Here is a 19,140-nt window from a genome sequence, read left to right on the forward strand (position 1 = left end):
GCGTTGCTATCAGGGATAGAGTACACCATTCTTTATTGTGGATTCAGGTTGCAGATTTATGGTTTCAGCGTTACAGATTGATTCTTTCAGCTGGGACGTGATTCATTGCAGTCTTATGGCTGTCATTTGCAGCAGTTTGGCATCATTGTTGGATGTAAGCTCCTTGGAACTGCATTGGATTTATTATTTGGCTTTATAAATCAGAAATCTGCCTGGTACGATTTATAGCAATTCTGATTTGGCTCTATGTTCTTATTTATTTTCAGTCTCCTCTCATGTTTATTGTTCATTATTCATTACTATTGTGAAAACTATCAAAAAACACAAAACAAAAACAAAACCTTCTGCAACTTCTGTCTATTCTCAAAGACCATCAAAGAAATCACAGGAAAATATAGTTTATTAATTTAAAAACTACAACAGATCAGCAAGGGCATCTATCAGGGATCTTTCACAACATTATTAAAAGTGTGCTTTTTAAATACGATTGCATATGTAATTGTGTTTAAAGTTCATTTTTAATAATTAAATGCATGTGTTTTTAAATCACCATTTAAAGTGGGTTTTTGAAACTCATTTACATGTAAATGTAAAATCAAGATGAGTTCTTTATTCATTTTAAACCAAAGTGGTGATTTTGGATCCAAATACATATGTTTTTAATTAAAAAATATGCTTTCCTTTAATTCTAAGTCATAAGTGGCAATTTTTGAGCCAACTGCATATGTTTCGTAAAACATGTAAATGCTATTGAAATGTGCATTTGGACTTGTAAATTCCACTTGGAGCAAAAGTGGAGACTTTATTATCATGTTGCATATATTTCTCGACATGCATATGCTTCCTAAAAACGTGTTTTCATTAGCAATTGAAATAGTCAACTAAGAGTGGTGATTTTTGGTGGATATGCATGTATTTTATAACATGCGTTTGCTCCCAAAAGTTGTGCTTTTGTCTATTTAAGGCTAAATGGCAGTTTTTTGAGAAGCATATTGTTTATTACATGCTTTTCATTCAAGAAATCTCGATTTTCACTTGCAACATGGATTTGGAGGGCTTTTGTGCATCTTTTTCACATGCAAACATTCCCCAAAAGTGCATCCATGTATTAGCAACATATTGGCACATGTATTCCTTCAAAAAAAGTCACATTTTTTACCAAAATACAAGGCATTTTTGGGCTTTTTTTTACAAGTGGCGATTTTGGGAGTAATTGCATGTCACATGCTACATGCATTTGGTCAAAAAAAGCCCGTCTAGGGCACTCTTTTGCCAAAAATGACTCATTTGCCAAAAATGACTCATTTATGAGTGTTTTCTACATTCAAATTCTTCCAAAGAGCTTTCTAAGGTAAGGGTTTTTATTTCTAGCTTGTTCATCATTTTCAAGCTTAAAATGATGCCCTAGACGCCATTCTTGAATGCATTTTCATATGGTTTTGATTTGATCAAAGTTTGTTGCAAATTTTGGGCATTTAATCTCTCGAACTATCTCCACATGTCCAAATTTGAATCTTGACTATGTGCAATGTTTGAAATTAGAAATCTCTATAAGTCTTGTGATATTGGACAAATCTAAAATCCTAAATCTCTTCGATTTATTTCAGATTTGCTCAAATTTTGGATAAAGACTTGTTTTCTCATTTTTGGTGGAGTTGAGGTAAAATTCCTTTATTATTTTCCTTAAAGCATTGATGTATATATTTGTCTTGAAAGTTCTTGCAAATCTTTGTTATTTCCATTTTCAGATTGGCATTTCTTTTATATATATGAAGTTGTTCCTTCTATCTTCCGTCTTCTTTTCCAAAGTTGCATGTGCAAGGGCTCATCTTACTTGCATATGCAGTCGGGTGTAAAATCTCATTCTAAAAAGAAAGATAAGTTTGTTTTTCCCTTACATGCGAATACAAGTTAAAACCCCACCATTACGCATTCCATGTGCCTCCATATGGCTGCCCTATGTTTGAAGTCTTTCCCACATGTTTGCCTAATAGAATTTCACATTTTGCACTTACTAAAACATGGGGTGCTTCATGTATTACTCATTTTTCCCTTTGCTCACTTATTCCAAGCTTGCTGGTCACATATGCAATCTACTTAAAAAACCCGTTTTTAGTTATTTTAGCCATTTTTGAGTCATTATGAGCTTGACCCATTTGTTCATTCACTATCCTCAATCATTTACCCATTTGTTCATTCACTATCCTCAATCATTTCATCCATTCTCCCTATCCATACCTTGCCTAAAATCCACGTTTTTACATTAAAAGCTTTGCATGGACCCCTCACCTGACGATGTTCATACACTATGGAACTTTCATGTGACAATTGCATAGGCACACCATTCGGCAATCTCAAGAGAAGTTAAACCAGCAAATGGGAAAGAGACTGCTACTTGATTGAATGACATTCTCAAGCTACTCAATCATCAACTTGAGTTGCTATAGAGATCTTGATGCCTAGAACAACATGACGGAGATTTATTTGGATGTCCTGTGTGAGTACGAAGTCATCAAGTCTGTTGAAATGTACCATGATTACGCACATGTGATGACCAACAAAGAGAAAGTTCTACAAGGACTTGTAAAAGATTGAAAGGCAACAGTAGCCTAGATAACTAACCAAGAAAGCATGATCAGAGAGGCATTCAAAGGGGTATCATGCGAAATCATCATTGAAGATAATGAATTCAAGAATCAAGAAGATGTCCTCATAGAGTTCACAAAGGTCATCCGCTTACAGCTTGAAGTGAATGACTTCCAAATCAGTGTGCTGAATACATTTGTAAGCTGGAAGTATTCATTGAAGAATCCGCAAAATCAAATAGAGATTTGTAACAAAGAGATATTTGAAGCAGCAAGCATACTCAAAAAGGTTACAATGATCTCGCAACACACCGGTACACCGATGAACCAGATGTTACAGTTGTACATGAATCCCTGCGGAAGTTTGGAGAGATGGTCGAGACCATGTGAATACTTCAAATCAGATTTTCATATGCTTTAAGTAGAATAGCAATAGGACAGTTACATGTAAAGAGCATCTATATTGTAAGAACGGGATAACATGTACCTGTACAACCAACTCATGTAGTTAAGTTGCAATCACATTAGGCATGCAACTTTGAATAAAGTCAAAGCAGTTAGTTAGAGATAAGTCAAGGTGGTTGAGAATTTCCCCTTTTTCCTCCACCTTTTTCTCTCCTATTTCTTTATATAAAGGAGGGAGCTCATTGTAAATAATCATCTTTTGGCAAGGCAAGGAAATTCTGCCAATTTGTATTGTGCACTCTAAGACTTTGTGTTTGGAAGTAAATCACATTGCTTTCAATAAAAGAGGCAACTTGCTTTCAAACTTTGTGTTGATTCAAAGTGTTATGTGATGACATTTTCTGGATATTGAGTGTGAGTTTTGTAGCTTTGATCAAGAGGGATTTGAATCTAATTGTGCAAACTTTGAGCTGCCTATTGCATTCAGAGCAAATTTGAACTTTTGAAGACTTTGTGTTGTACGAGGACAAATTGTAAAAGATGGTACTGGCTGATTACTTAGAGCTGAAGACTTTGGGCTTCAATTGTAAATGTTTTTATTAAATTTGAGAGTATCCAGTAAGAGATTTTTGTACCTTACTATTTATTTTGCTTGAATCCTTATTCGAGACAAATGTAGGAGACTTTGGGTTCTTGTTTTTGTTTCACAAAATATAAAATGTTAACTGCTACCCTTGGTGTTGTTCTTACGTCAATTCTAGGGTCACCGGTATTATCGTAGCAATAAGGCACTTTTTGTTAAGTTGGAAAGTTAGAGTTGTATGCAAATCATTCCTGAAAAAAGAGGAATTGATCAAGAGAACCATTCTTTTTATAATTTCAATTAAAGTTCCTATTGAAGCCACCTACGGTAAGAAGGGAGCCTCCCCTATTGCTGAGAGGAGAGAGAAATCTCATGAAATGTTGCCTAAAGTCACAATTTTGTTAGTCATAGTGACATACGAAATTTTTAGCCATCATGATTGTGTGCAAGATATCCAAGGCTAGAATGGAAGCCTTCGCATCATATAATATATCATCTTAACCTATATGCAGTGCCACAAAAGTGAACCTCATAGACTCAAACATGTCAAATATCTTATCGTGAATTACTTTGATTGAGCATATGTTCTTTATTGGATAAGTTATCTCCATCAGTCCATAACAGTTATAAAAATAACTGAATGCAGTTCATTTTATTGCTTAGTGCTTGATTTGTGAAATAAACTGTTGCCTCAAGAGTGTGGTAAATGGCAAGCCTGGAATTCATTTACAATTTATAGAGATGGATATGAGTTTTCAATTATATCTTTCCAAAACTGTCAGATGCTTCTTCCAGTTTCTGATGATTAGAATATGCAACATATGTCGTTTGCTGTCACAGCTTAGTGCCTGATCAGAATGTGAAACATGCTGATGCCTCTGTAGTAATGTCAAACAATAGTTGAAGCATACTTCATTCAGGAACTTGTAGAGAGCATCAGTGACTTTTGTCAACCTAACTCTGATTTATTTTAGTTATGGGTTTTTTCAGTGAAATCTGGGGACTTGCACCCCCTCACCCCCCACAAAACCTCAAAGTACCCATCTCCGGGACATCTCTGCACTGGATATTCAGAGTAAACAAGGACTCCCACCTGCAGCATTCTGCAACCACACTCCCACTAGGATGGGTACTTGAATTTCTATTTTTATTTTTATTTTTGAATGTTAATATACGGTATGTACTATGTTACTATGTTAAATGTTAAATGGTTTTAGTTGCTGTTGCAATTTTGCTAGGGTCAAGTATTTCAATTTAGTAGTTATACTGAAACATTATTTCATAAAAACTAGCATTTCAAGTTCTATATGTATAGAATACAGCAACCCCTCCATGCCTCTACCCCCTTGCCCCCTGCCGTCCCCTGTCATCCCAAAATTGAGGCCCTTTGTTCTCCCATCCCAGAAACTTGTCCCAGCGTCCTGACGTACCACAACACTGGTGTTACACTGAATTTTTGTAGTCATATAAACCATTATGGATGAGTTTAATAGTTAGATTGGTTAACTAAAAATCACTTGTTTTAGCACTGCATTACAGACTGGGACTCTTTACTGTCCTTGACTTGAGCCTAGTATTTGTCTGATGTTTACTGCTGACTATACTTTTTTATTTATAAATTAAATTGAAAATTAAAGAACAACCATATTCTGATTTTCAATTTTAAATAAATAAATAAAAGTACAGTCAGTGGTGCATTTTGATCCCTGGATAGACAAAATGTTAAAAAAGGTTCTCAAAAGTAGTTCTTCTCTAATATCTGGAAAGAAGGAATGATGCAGATTTTGGCAATGTCAATCATATCGACTGTTTATTACCAACTTTACTATGCAATGCCGAATTGATTTGCAAAGCTAATAATGGAAGTGGGTCGCTTTAAGGATCTAAAATCCCATTACAGGATACGGCCTTGCAAAAAGTTGGCAAAGCTAAGTCTCACCAAAGACATCGGCAGTCAGAAGCAGAAAGGAGCGAGGGCTGGATACATAGGGACTTCTCCTTCAAAATATAGAAAGTGCAGCGCTCTATTGTCCAGCAGTAACTTTTGACGGAGACTGTGGATCCTTGTTGATGACACTCGTGCACTTTGTTAGACTTCAGTGAAAGGGATGATGTTTGCAAAGACTCTCTTGATAAAATGAATAGAAGTTAAAAATATATGAGAAAATTCTTCGATCAAAATAGAGGAATGATGTTTTATAAAGTGGCTTTACTTTTGGTAGTAATAGCATGGGATTTATCAGCGACTGACTGCTCTAGTGTGTTTTCAAGCTATACTATCAGAAACAAGAAACTGATAACCCCACCTTTCCCCAACTGAGAGTATATATACTGGATTTAATTATAAAAGTAAATACATTATGTTTCATGTTGCATATATTAATAAATATAAAAGTAAATAATCGAACACGATCCATAATTAATAGTAAAGGTCAAGGATCAGCCACCTCCAACAGATTTGGTGTTATGGACCATAAGTGTGAATCAAGGTTAACTGGCTGTGTTTCTGACAAAATGGTTGCCAAGGGAATATATATCGACTTTATTTTGCAACGAAATCAAAAGGGACAAAGCAGATAGCCTCTGTCCACTATCACTCTCAATTTATACACGTAAAGGCATACAGAAACTTTGAGGGAGGAACAGAAAGCTTATTTTCAATCTGATAAAGTGGATCTGATGACATTGTGGCACAGAAATCGTTTTCGTAAAAATGATTTAAACGATCAAGCTTCATATGTTCTGATAGACAGAGAGATCGGACAATAAATGAAATGGGATTTCATTGAAAATATAGGTACTAAAAAATGACGTTTTTCCCCCAAAAATAATGATGGACAGATCCAAGGAGGGTAAGGAAACATACCGCCCAGTTGGAGAAAACTTTGCAATGTTGAACGTGGGTGTAATCCTCCCTTCTCAACCTTGGGGCGCCACATTCTTCTTCGCCCACAACTTTCAACCCCATTGACTACGTAGGTGTTATCCTCCCGCACTGATGAAACGATTGTCATCGTCATTAGTATTACCATCAGACATTTATTTTAACAGGCACCGCATTGCCTTTTAAAAAAGGTGAAAATGGTTTCTTTCCCTCTTTACTTTGTCTTATTCTTCTGCACTTTTCTCCAGGTCCCACTAGCCGTTGCTCTCAACATTTCAAAGATGCCTGAAAATTTCGAAAAATTAGCTTTCTTGATGGGAAATCTGAGAATAACTATTTGCACTCTAATGCCGCAGCGTTAAGAAAATTGATTTCCAGAATTATGAATTCCTAAACATTTCGAGCAGGTTTCAGACAGGACTAGATCTGATCTTGATCATAAGCATAAAGTTTACTCTGGCTCGGTTTTCGAAAGGCTTTCGATCAGCAGCTTTTAAAATCTCATCTATCTATCTATCATATTCAAATCCAACAGCTTCATGAGTTGCATATGCAAGAGAGTTTGATTACTTACCTAGTCTAAAATGACCACCAGAATATGGTTTTGCCATTCCAAAACTGTTGGGGTATCTTCGTAATTTTTTTGAGATTAGATTGTTAATATATTTTTTAATTTTCAGTGAGAGGTAGAATCTACGTTGATTTTAAGAAAGTAAAAAAAATAAAAATAAAAATAAAAAAATTGAGAGGTGACTGGAGATCATGTTGACTAAAGAAATGATTCATGAGAGCAATATGAGAGGGACATCAAAAATGCAGAAGAAATCTTTGACATTAGATAGAATTGTTGTATATAATTTTTAGTTTTGATCATGTGATTCTTTTTTTCAAATCATATTTTATGATCGATGAAAATTTTTCTTTCAAAACTATAATGTATAACAAAATATTATGAATTGTGAAAAGCATATGTATGTAAACAAAACAAAATTTATCAAAAGAAGGCATCTAATAGTTGAACATGTATCATGGTTGTGAATGTATTTGTCATAGCTTTTCTAATGGTTGAATGAATTCTCATTATCATTTGAATATTAAAATATCAAAAAATATTTAAAGAAAATCTTAGTGAATCATAGTTTAAAATGACATTTACCATGAATATACTAAAAATATGTACAACTACTTATCGTCTCATAAAAAATAGTGGTCAAAATCTAGTTCCACATAAGAACGAGTCAACCTAATTCATTACAAATGAGAACTATACATTAGAATTTATACATCCATCCTTATATTTATATGTTTGAGTTTCTACAATCTTACAACTCTTTTGTCCAAACACATAATACACTCTTTTTTTTTTTGGGTACATAATACACATTTGTTATATTAAATGCATTCAACCTTATTTAAAATACGCAAGTGTCTACTTTCTCATCTTGAACTAAATATAAGATGTAGAGTATCACCTCTAATCTAAATACACATAATTAGCCTTCTATTTTTTCTAAGCAATGCACAATGAATGTACAAGAAAATGTAAGGGTCCTCATTTAGTGTATAAATTATACGTATTATATAGTTTCAATATTAAGTTTAATTAGTAAAACCAAACTCTAAATTGAATTTAAGAAGATTTTTTAATGTTTATATTCATCAGAACAAGTGATCCTTTATTATCACAATTGCCTCACATAATACTTGTTATTCAAACCCAAAAACTTCGTAAACACCATCAAATTAACACATTTGTGAGAAAATGTTAAGTAGATGTATAACGCTTGTGAGTTATAGGTGGCTTGCATTTCATTTTACATTTAGATTAAGTCAAAATCCACACAACCTTACTCCTTCATTGAGAAACACACTACAAGCTATCATTCAAGATAGTTTCTAATGTTGAACAATGCATTTAAAGGATTTACAATTTAAGAAAGCAATAAATTAACAATTCTAATTTTATTTGGCCTTAAAAGATATATAACTATGGATTTCTATGTATCTAAATATCTTTATTATTATTATTTGATACATGGAGCCTTCTTAATTCATGTGATCCCTAATAAGTTGAGTAGGGGTAAGATGTTGATCAAAATTCTCCTTAAATGGAACTTGTTGTGAAGTGGTATGATCTTCAAAATATTATCTTCAATATAGGTCGTTGATATAAAGAGTACATGATGTATTATTGTTTATGATCAAGGATCGTGTAGAGATAATTTAACAATAAGAGACTTTATGTTCCTTGTCATAACGAAGATGTCATTTGGTTGCATAAAGTAATAGCATCTTCCACATCAATTGGATTTAAAATTCATATTATCATTTTTGCTAGTCCTATAGTTCTCTTGTAATGATATGGACCAAGTTGAGGTTTAGATCATCCTTGAGATGAAATGAAAATAAACAGAATTTATGTTTTGTTCCTTTTTTGTAGATGTAACTTGACTTTGTTTTGGTTTTGGATACAATGAACTAGAAAATGTGGATGGGGATAAAGATAAAGATTCTTTGAAGAGACCCTAAAAAGTTTTTTGCATCACTTTGGTTTCTTTGTGGTTTCTCTTGTGGACTAAAGATTTCAAGGTAAAGATAAACTACATGTACAATTCACCTTTTTATCACTTAAAGATGTAGAAAGTAATGAATTTGTTCTCGAGTGATGAACAATAAGAACTTATCTCTTATTCCTGTTGTTTTGCAAATGTAACTCGAGTTTTTTCATGTTTTGTATGCAGTAAATTACAAATACTAAAGAAGAGTGTAAAGAGAAAGCCATCTTAAATATATCATTGAGAGTGTTTTACATGTCACTTTTATTTCCCTTTGTAATGTCCCCTTTCTAATTTACATTAGAATTTTTCCTAAGATCATAATTGCAATAAATTATGGGTTTTTATCTTACCGAATAAATGTTTCCCAAATAATATGATCCGAGAACCTTGCAATCACAACATACATATATAGTTAAGTGTTAGGGTTAATCAAACTAAATTGCATTTATAAAATAAAAACACATTTGGGGATGAGACACGATGAGTCTTCTTAAAGCTATTTCTACATCGAGCCTAAAAGTGGATGTCTAACACAACCCTCTTTCTTGGCCACTTGTACCTGTTTTCCCAACCATTTATCATCTCCCTATAGGAAGTTGTCATCTTATGGAGTCAAGAAGGGGTCATAAGGTTTACTTGACTATGTAAGTTCCCTCTTTGTTATAGGACATAATGGTCCTCCTAAGATGGCCTATTTACAAGATCACTTGCCACCTTTCTCTTACATCTTTAGTGCATTCTCTCACAATGTAGTTTTCATACAGATAAGATTTAGAATAAGAAGGAATAGCAAGGTGTATTAAGACAACCATTTTCCCTCCATGCAATTCTATTCATTCTTACATGTTTGGAGATATTTGGTTTTGTATATGTATATTGTAATGTCCTCTTTTTATAATAATCAAGACACTACATGAATTACTAATTATATGTGCAAATACAATGAATTGATACTTTATTGGTAGTTCCAAATGCTATGCTAATGCAATTCGATATGAATAGTAATTCCAAATTCTTTAATGAATTAAAAGAGAAAATAAATTGTGGTATAATATGCAACATAAATGACCATGAATTAATGCATGTAGGAAATACAATGTTGTGCAATAATTTAATAATGTAATTTTTGTAAATGGAGATAGACAATATGTATATATATATTTACAATTATAATTTCAATGCCGCAATGAAATACAAAGATTGCAAGGGTATGTATGCAATAGTTTGAGTCTCAATGAGATTCTATGGTTATCTCTAATATGATAGTATAATTCACGCACATTCCCTACTAGCCATCTCAGGTGAACAATAAATTGTATATTTTTATTATAGGAATGATCACAAGTAGTATGTCATCCTTGATAGCTTTTGTAGCACATATGAAACCTTCTCATTTCCTTGAGTTGCCTTCGATATGGAATATGAATATGCTATGTATGACATCATCTCCATGTAGTGCCTCTCATGCTTATGTTCTACATATCATCATGTAGGATGTGATCTTGATGTTCTTTCTTTCTTAGTGATCATATTGGGACCCATGAGTGATCTACACCCTTGGGGTGATTTGACTTATGTTGTTACATTGGCTTTCTGGTTATGATTTGTCTAACTTATGAGACTTATGATGTATTTGATAGTTTCACTAAGCTATGCATCAGTGGTTACTTGGATGGGTATGGTATCACGATGTTATTCCAGGACTACCCTTGAGATATAAATATTAGTTTCACTGTGTGATGCATTTAACTACTACACTTGATTCTAGTTCATGTGGTTGTGTTGTGTCATATGTTTGATTAAGCTATTAGTAGTATTTTGACTATATATGTATGATGACACCTTATGATGTTATCTAACATATTTTACATTTAAGGTAGGGATAACTTTAAGAAACCTCTTCTGAAAAAAAAAAGTCTAAAATGCTGGTGAATCCAACAGTTTGTGGGTAGGAAAATTTTAATGTCGAGGGTGATTTTTTTGTTCCATATAGGGAAATAAAATATTATATGTTGGCAATGTTTTATTGCCCTAGCAAAATTCATTTTAAATGTGGAAAATTAATATTTTTTCTTGCTGATAGATAAATAAATGATTGTTATTTTTACCCTAGCCAAAAATGAATTAATAATGTTAGAGGCAAATTACTTGTTTTGTAGGAAAATGAATAATAATGGTCTTAGCTAATCTTCAGTGGTAAACTAAAAAATTGTTTAATCTGAAAGCGAAATTTGCACATGTATTGGCTAGTGACTGTACTAACTGCTGAGTAGTCACTTGAAGTTTCAACTCATGTATTGTTTTAGGTCTATTATTAATAATGTCATAACATCGTTATGTCAGTGTCACTATTACCAAGTTAGCTACTGTCACTTTCACATTGTTAATAGTAAATACAATAGTTTTATTAACTATTGATTGGTTAGAGATCAATGATAGAAGATGCATTTTGAGGCCACTTGCTTGAAAAGACCTAGAGTCGCATGAAATTCTCTGTAATGAAGACACGTGGAAAGGTTTGCATGAAAATCATTACTAAATGTTAGGCACTATCAACTATCTGACATTAATGCCAGTACATTTCGATGTTTCACACACTTGAAAATTAATAGAAATACGAAAAAATAAGATATGAAAGATCGTGAGCACCAAAGAATTTAATGCAACTACCATTAAATAGCCTCTTCAAATCCTCTTTCATTATCACTTCTCATATTCTTCAATTTGAATTCAGTTTGCAGTTGCACTTTGCAGAGTTTCTTGAATCTTAGTCATGGATACGCCAATTCACTTTAAATGCACTACAATGGCTCTGCAAGAGCCCTTTTTGGGCAAGATTCCTGACGATGTCCTTGCCATGGTTTGCAAACCAAATGCCCGAAGTCCTTTTATCTGCCATGCTTATTCGTGGTCCTTGCTCATAAATTCTTGAGAAACAATAAGAGGTACTGTGTGTCCACGGATATTACCTCCCACTTCTTCACCTCTCTTCTCGACCTTAAAGGCAGTCAAATAGACATTTTGATACTTCTACGTAACATTTTTAAGGAAACAATTTTAGAAGATGATGTCAAAATTCTTGTATTGGCTAAGCAGGTACCAGGGTCAGGCATTGGCATCCCTTTTGCATACGTAGTAGACAAGTGCTAGGAGGAAGGCATAGGGTGCATTATACATAAGTATCCTTCCTTGCTCAACATGAATGAACGACAATTGACTTGCCATCATAAGTGAGTGCAGCTCGGAAGGGATTTTCTATAGAAGTGGTTGTTGTTGGACAATGTCAACGAGACAGAATTCACATGGTTGGACGAGTTCAACGACATCATCTTCTCCAATAGATTCCTCGTAGAGGGACTTGAAGACCTTTCTGATTGAAGGCTTCAAGCCCTTGGCCCCTCAGCCCACTGATGCTTCCAACCTCCCTGGTTCCCTAACTTCCTGTTCCTTGTTTCCTTAACCCTTGCCCTTTGGGCAAAAAAATATTTTTAAGATATTTATATTTTTCTTTGGATTGTGCCTTGCCCTTTTTTGTAAATTATGAAATAGTAAAACCAAACTAATTTAATTAGCTATTTTGAATATCTATGGTATGAATCAGTATCATGTACATTGTACAGTCTAAAATATTATCAATGAAAACAATAGTTTTTGGCTTCTCAAATCGTTGTTCTTGTTAGTCTACGACATTGTTTTTGGCATCTCAATTCTCAATGCACTGTTAAAATGTTAGTTTGCAACTTTGTTAAAAATAATTAACTGTTAATAGTTATAAAGTTAGAACTTAGAACTTAGAGTTAGAAACAAAAAAAAAAGGGTTTCAACAATCTCGATTCCCTTTATGATTTCATATAATATATTTTATTAATGATTTATAGTAAAAAATTATTCAACCAAAAATTATCCAATTATAAGTTTTGTAATTTCTAAAACTATTTTTCTTTAATCTATTATCTGATTGGTTTACGTTAAAACAAATGGAGTGATAAGATATTAAGAAAAGATTTCAAGGAAAACTAAAGATTATACCCTTAACAAAGTTAAATATAATTTTGATAATTTATGTATCAAATTTTTATTTCATACCTATCTTGTCACCTATTCCTAACTTTTTTTCATTATGAAATCTTTTAAATAATGAAGAATAGTTTGTAAACAATTATCACAATTTTCATTGTTCAATATATGTTAATAATTTATAGATAATTAAACTATATTACATTTTAATTTTGAAACTAAATGATAAATATGAATAAAAATATAGCATTTGTAATTATATTTTTAAATTGTAATTATTTTATTTACATTAAACTATTGTCATTATTATTTCATATCTTCCACCAATTTTATTTTATAAAATTTAATATATCTTCATTGAATTTTTCATATCATCTTTACAATAAAAAGTTTATGATAGAAATGAAAATCATTTCTATAATAGAAAATAAAATTCTTTATTTATATTATATAATTATAATTATAATTATAATTATAAATAATATATATATAAATATATATCATGATTTTGACATACTCAAGCTTAGAAGTAAAATAATAATAATTAATAACAATTTCTTTAACAATATTTATTTCAACATTTTTCTCCATATTAATTAATATGCTATGTAAATTTTTTTCAATGTCCACAACTCTATTTTGAGTCAAATTTTATAAGATTGAAGATAAAGTCTATTTCTACCCGAAATCGGGACACATGTACTAAAAAATTCTACTTGAAATCCTGACCGTTGCATAAAAGAAAGATCGATAGCCCAAGATGAATTTTGGGCCGATTTGGAGAATATTTTTCCATATGCCTAGATTCATCTAGAATTGTGACACATGTTCGCTCATTGGAGGTTATTATTATTAATAATTATGTTTATAAACAATTATCACAATTATCAATATATGTTAATAATTTATAGATAATTAAACTATATTACATATTAATTTTGAAACTAAATAATAAATATGAATAAAAATATAACATTTGTAATTATATTTTTAAATTTTAATTATTTTATTTAAATTAAATTATTTTCATTATAATTTATTATTAGTACTTGATGGTAGGCTTAGGGCCAAGAGCTAAATATTTCATTTTCAATGTGATTCATTAATGTTAATATTTTTATTTTTTTAATGTAAGTGCATTGGTTTATATTTTATATTTTAATAATGTATTTTTTATAAATTATAATATGTTTTTTTTCATTCAATTAAAAATAATATTACTTATATTATATAATCATTTAAAATTTATTATTATTATAAAAATATTATTATTTTTATATTATAATTATTTATTATATAATAGAACATATATATCAATGATTATATTTATGAATAAAATTTAAATTTAAATTAACATCATTACAGAAAAATATAATTATATAACATTTTTATTAATTAAAATATTTTATATATTATAATAAATTTATAAAATTTAAATTAGATTTATATAAAAATTAAAGGCAAGTACTAATAACACTTGTTTCATATCTTGCACCAATTTTATTTTTTAAAATTTAATATATCTTCATTGAATTTTTCATATCATCTTTACAATAAAAAGTTTATGATAGAAAAGAAAATCATTTCTATAATAGAAAAGAAAATCTCCTTTATTTATATTATATTATAACTATTATAATAATTATTATAAATTATATTTTTTATATAAATAATTAAATTAACCCAAAATTAGGAAACATGTACTCCAAGATTCTATCCAAAATTTTGACCACTGACTAAAAGAAAGATCGACGACTTGAGATGAATTTCGGGTCGATTTGGGAAATATTTCCCATGTGCCTAGATTCATCCAAAATCGTGACACGTGTCCAATCATTGGAAAGCTCACTTAAGTCTCAAGACATGATCAATTTATTAATAATTATGTTTAGCCTTTAAAAAAAATTAATGCTTAATCTTGACTTGGCGATGCCACGATTGTTAAGTAAAAGAAAAATCAACGCCAATAGCAACAACCCGAGATGAATTTCCGGTAAATTTTGGGTTTGTTGTCGCTGTTGTCAAGAAACATCTGGAATCATGACACGTGTCCTTGACAAGTGTCACGATTCCAAATGACCCTTGATAATAGCAATAGCATTTCACAAATTGACTTGAAAATCATATTGATAATTAAGTTCAATTTTTATTAATTAATTAATTTAAAATGAACAAATTTATTCAAATGTATATTAATGTAATAATTTTTTTCTTTCTTTTTAATTGTTATGTACATTACTACATTATTGAGGTTTGACTCTTTATGTCGTTTATATGTACATTGTACATACTATTAGTAAAGTACTTAAAACCATTAATTACTTAATACTTTTGTTTTAATATTTAACTATTAAACTTCTATGTTTTTAGAGTATGAAGTTGAAAGTTCTCCAAGTTGAGCCTAATACGATAGGGTTTTCAAATTTCAAATTTTCAAAGACTAGCAACATTCCATTTTTGTGTTCTAAAGACTGAAAAGTGAAACTTGGGTATTAGACGACAACACCAATTATCCAATCTTGATTTCGAGTATTTAATTTTTTAATTTTTTTTCATTGCAATTTGTAGCAATAGAAATCTTGATGTTAATTGTCTTAGGTTTACACTTTACAATTATTTTGAATAGGGCCTGAAGAAGAATTTTGTGTAATAACGAGTAGTAGGCATGGGCAAAACAAAGTAAAAAACCTCTCGTACGAGTGCAAACATAAAGGAAAAGAAACACATTATAGTACTCAAGCAAGTGCTACAAACCCTAGGTTTCACTAATGAATGTCATGATATTTTTTTATCTTGTTATCCATGGAGATTTTGGAATCATGAGAATTAGAAATTCATTGTTTAATAAGTGGAAAGATCCACAGAAGGGGAGAAATTATTACAAATATAACAACAGTATATGTGCACATACAAATAAACTAGGTGCTTTGATTACTAGATTAAGAAACCTCGTTGTACCCAAAGTATTCCCTTGCCTTGAAATTGTAATGCTATGCACTCAGAATTATGATGAAAATAGAAAGACAATTGTAAATCAAAACACTCAGGAGGAAATTTTATCCATAACTAAGAGTGAATTTTTCACTTTGTTAGACCTAGGGCTAGGGTTTAAATTAGAAAGCTTTAACGAGCGCAATGACTTGGATAAACTGGCACAAGCTTATGACAAATTGGAAAGAGTTTTTCAAGATTCATTTATTAAGGGTTTAATAAACTCAGAGTCCTCTACTAGTGTTACACTAGACATAGACCATAAGCCTTCTTATCAGTATGATATTTTTGTGCCATGGGTTCAAAATATTATTTTTTTGTTATCATTTTGTCTGGGATTGGACAGTAATAAGGAAGTGAGTGCCAGTGTTCTTGAAATGATTTATAATATCCATTGTTGAGGTTAATCAGTTAAGAAGGTAGATGTAAGATATAATTTTGTTCAACACATTGTTGAATCTATGCAATAACAATTAGTAATGATTAAACAAAGTATAATTATAAGCAAGACAAAGACATTTAGGTTCACAAGTTACTTGTGCTACCTTCTTTTAGCAAAGCATCGCCCAATATTTGAGACAGAGAACAACATGCTTGATATTGAGGTCTATAAGTTTGATGAGAAAACCCAAAAGAAATCAGAGACTCCAAGTCTAGTATATGAGTGGGCAAATAAGATGAGGATGATTGCTACAAATAAAAACTACAACCATTTTGTAGACTTCTTTTTGGCACCTATTTATCAAAAAATCATAGCAACTTCGATGCCTAGATTGCCTGTGTCTTGTAAAGATTGCATTCAACTAGGAAGTCAGATTCAATTGACTAACCGGTTCCTCATGGAAGAGTACACTATCTTAAGGTTTTACAGTTCGGCAGTTGAACCCTGCAAACTTCCAATGCATGTTACAAAAAGATTTTTTGCACTGAAATATGTACGGCAGATGGAGAGCATAGATGAACTTTTCAGTGGACAACAAAAGAAAACTATATTTCCTTCCTTGCCTTTTGCAATTGGAGGCCTCACATTTGAGAGAAAGGCTTTCAAAGTGGCAAATGAATTGGTAACTTTTTTTGGCTTTGATTTTTCTAGTCACTGGAATTATGATCCACTGAACGTTAAAAAAATGAAACTTATTACCAACGGGAACTTTGCGAGAAAATATCAACATTAGGAGATGCCATTGATAGAAAAATTAAAAAACAAGGATTCATGGGATGAGGTTAAGAAGAGATGGAGAAACATGCAACAAAGAATCATATTTCAGTGCAAGAATTGTTATCCCAAATTATGACATTGCACATATCGGAGTCACACAAATTAGAGCCTCTGACATATTTAAATTTCTACAAGAAAGCATCTAAACCTTCTAAGAGGTCTATGCCGAAAGCAATTAAAAAGGCATGCACATCTGCTTTGTGGTGTCAACCCAAGATGATTGATTTTTGAAAAATGAGGCAAAAATTGGGTGAACCAAGGACATTAGCAGATTTTGAGGAGATTGAGGAGGATGAACTTTTCAACGATTATTGGAATAAAGATCATCTAACTGTACTATATGATTTTGGCAGTGAAAGTGATAATGAAAGACAGAAGGACCTCAAGTCTGATGCCGACATTCAAGGTATTTAGGATTTTGGGTCAACTAGGGGTAGAGATATTGTTAAACTTCAAATGAGGGATTCTATTAAACAAACTATAATGTCCCCATTTTAGCAGTTGACCAATTGTGTGAGTGTTAGCCTTGTTCTACATGGTCTCGAGGGCTAACGAAGGGTTTAATGGGATCCTAGAGTGTTTTGGCCTAGTTATTTTCAGTTTGAGCCAAAATGAAGTTGATTTACTCAGTTTTAGGCATACTTACTATTTTTAGTAAGTTGGCAAGACACAGTGCAGGTCAATTTTGGTGATTGGATTTGATACTCCTCGGTGAGAGCTTTCTAATGAGCTATCACTTGCATTATTCAGAGTCTGATTGCTAATACATTTTAATGCTTGAAGTTTTATTAAAGTAATGCCTAATTTAATTGTAAAATATTAAAGTGTTACTTTAATATTTATTTTATGGGGATGTGTACCCAAGGGAGACATAAGAGGTATTTTAATATATGTTTTATATATTACACTTCTTTTATCCCACATTGCCGATATGAGCTGAGTGGACCCTTAGAAATAGAATAAAAGGAAGCATTTGTGGCTTCATTAGACAGGGTTGAATATGAGAAGAAATTGGTGTGTGAGTTGCAGCTCCGTTCTTGGCATTTGAGGACGTTTATCCTCTCTTGTAACATTCTAGATGTCATTCCCTTGGGGTTTGGCCTTTGGAATTCTTTGTTATCGGCTTCATTATCAAGCAGTTTAGTTGCATTTCCAGCTACAGGCGAATTTGGTATTTTGCTCATATCTTCTTCACTACTTGTCCGACACTTATGCCGCCTTGAGGGAACGATATTGCGAAGGTAGTGGACTGATTGAAGGACAAAGTACTGTAGCAGCAAGTTCGAAAGCATGGGCTGGAGTATTATGTCAATAATGCTGAAGTAATTAGTGAGTTGATAAATCTGCCATGTATTTGGTTTTATGAATTCTGAAAATAACATTTATTTGGCTGTAGTTCATTTCCACTTTGCATATTATTGTAGTTTCTTTCTTGTTTATGTTGGATGATACCAATTCCATGCACAAAACACAACAAACAAATAAACGTTTGATTTCTAGAGTTACAAGGGGTTTAAAACATTAAACGGAGAAATAAGAGGTTGAATGCAAACTGTTTGACATAATTCCTTTCAGCAATTTGGTTTAGTTTTTGGGACATTTAGGGGTGCCCATTACAGTGGTATTAGAGCTATAAGTCCTGCCATCCTGTGGAGGTCTTGTAGGGAATTTGGAACAGTCGGATAGAGGGAAAAGTGTTTGACGAAATGTCAAAACACTAAAATCAAAAATTAAAAAAATAGGCTAAGCATTTATGTTTGAGCATGCGATAGGGGCCTTATAATTTCCGCGATACCAGAGCAAGACAAAATAGGATTTCAGACTTACAAAGCAAATAGTCTAGTACATCCGTGCAGGGGGACATTGAATCCAGCCATACAGACACAGAGGAGATATTC

General features: G+C 32.0%; 1 protein-coding gene across 1 annotated transcript in view; it reads right to left on the reverse strand.

Moving 5' to 3' along the window:
• The window catches only part of LOC149527831 (protein EFFECTOR OF TRANSCRIPTION 2-like), a 63,555-nt gene extending 56,652 nt beyond the window's left edge, over positions 1 to 6,903 (reverse strand). The window contains exon 1 of the mRNA XM_089812078.1: positions 6,440 to 6,903. Coding sequence (XP_089668204.1) covers positions 6,440 to 6,541 — 102 coding nt within the window. The 5' untranslated portion in view covers positions 6,542 to 6,903. The remainder of the gene's footprint in view (positions 1 to 6,439) is intronic.
• Positions 6,904 to 19,140: the final 12,237 nt, after the last annotated feature.

This window comes from Cupressus sempervirens, unplaced genomic scaffold, assembly GCF_028749045.1.
Source record: "Cupressus sempervirens isolate cs-2001-9-10 unplaced genomic scaffold, ASM2874904v1 CseChr00s100002_03, whole genome shotgun sequence".
Lineage (NCBI taxonomy): Eukaryota > Viridiplantae > Streptophyta > Pinopsida > Cupressales > Cupressaceae > Cupressus > Cupressus sempervirens.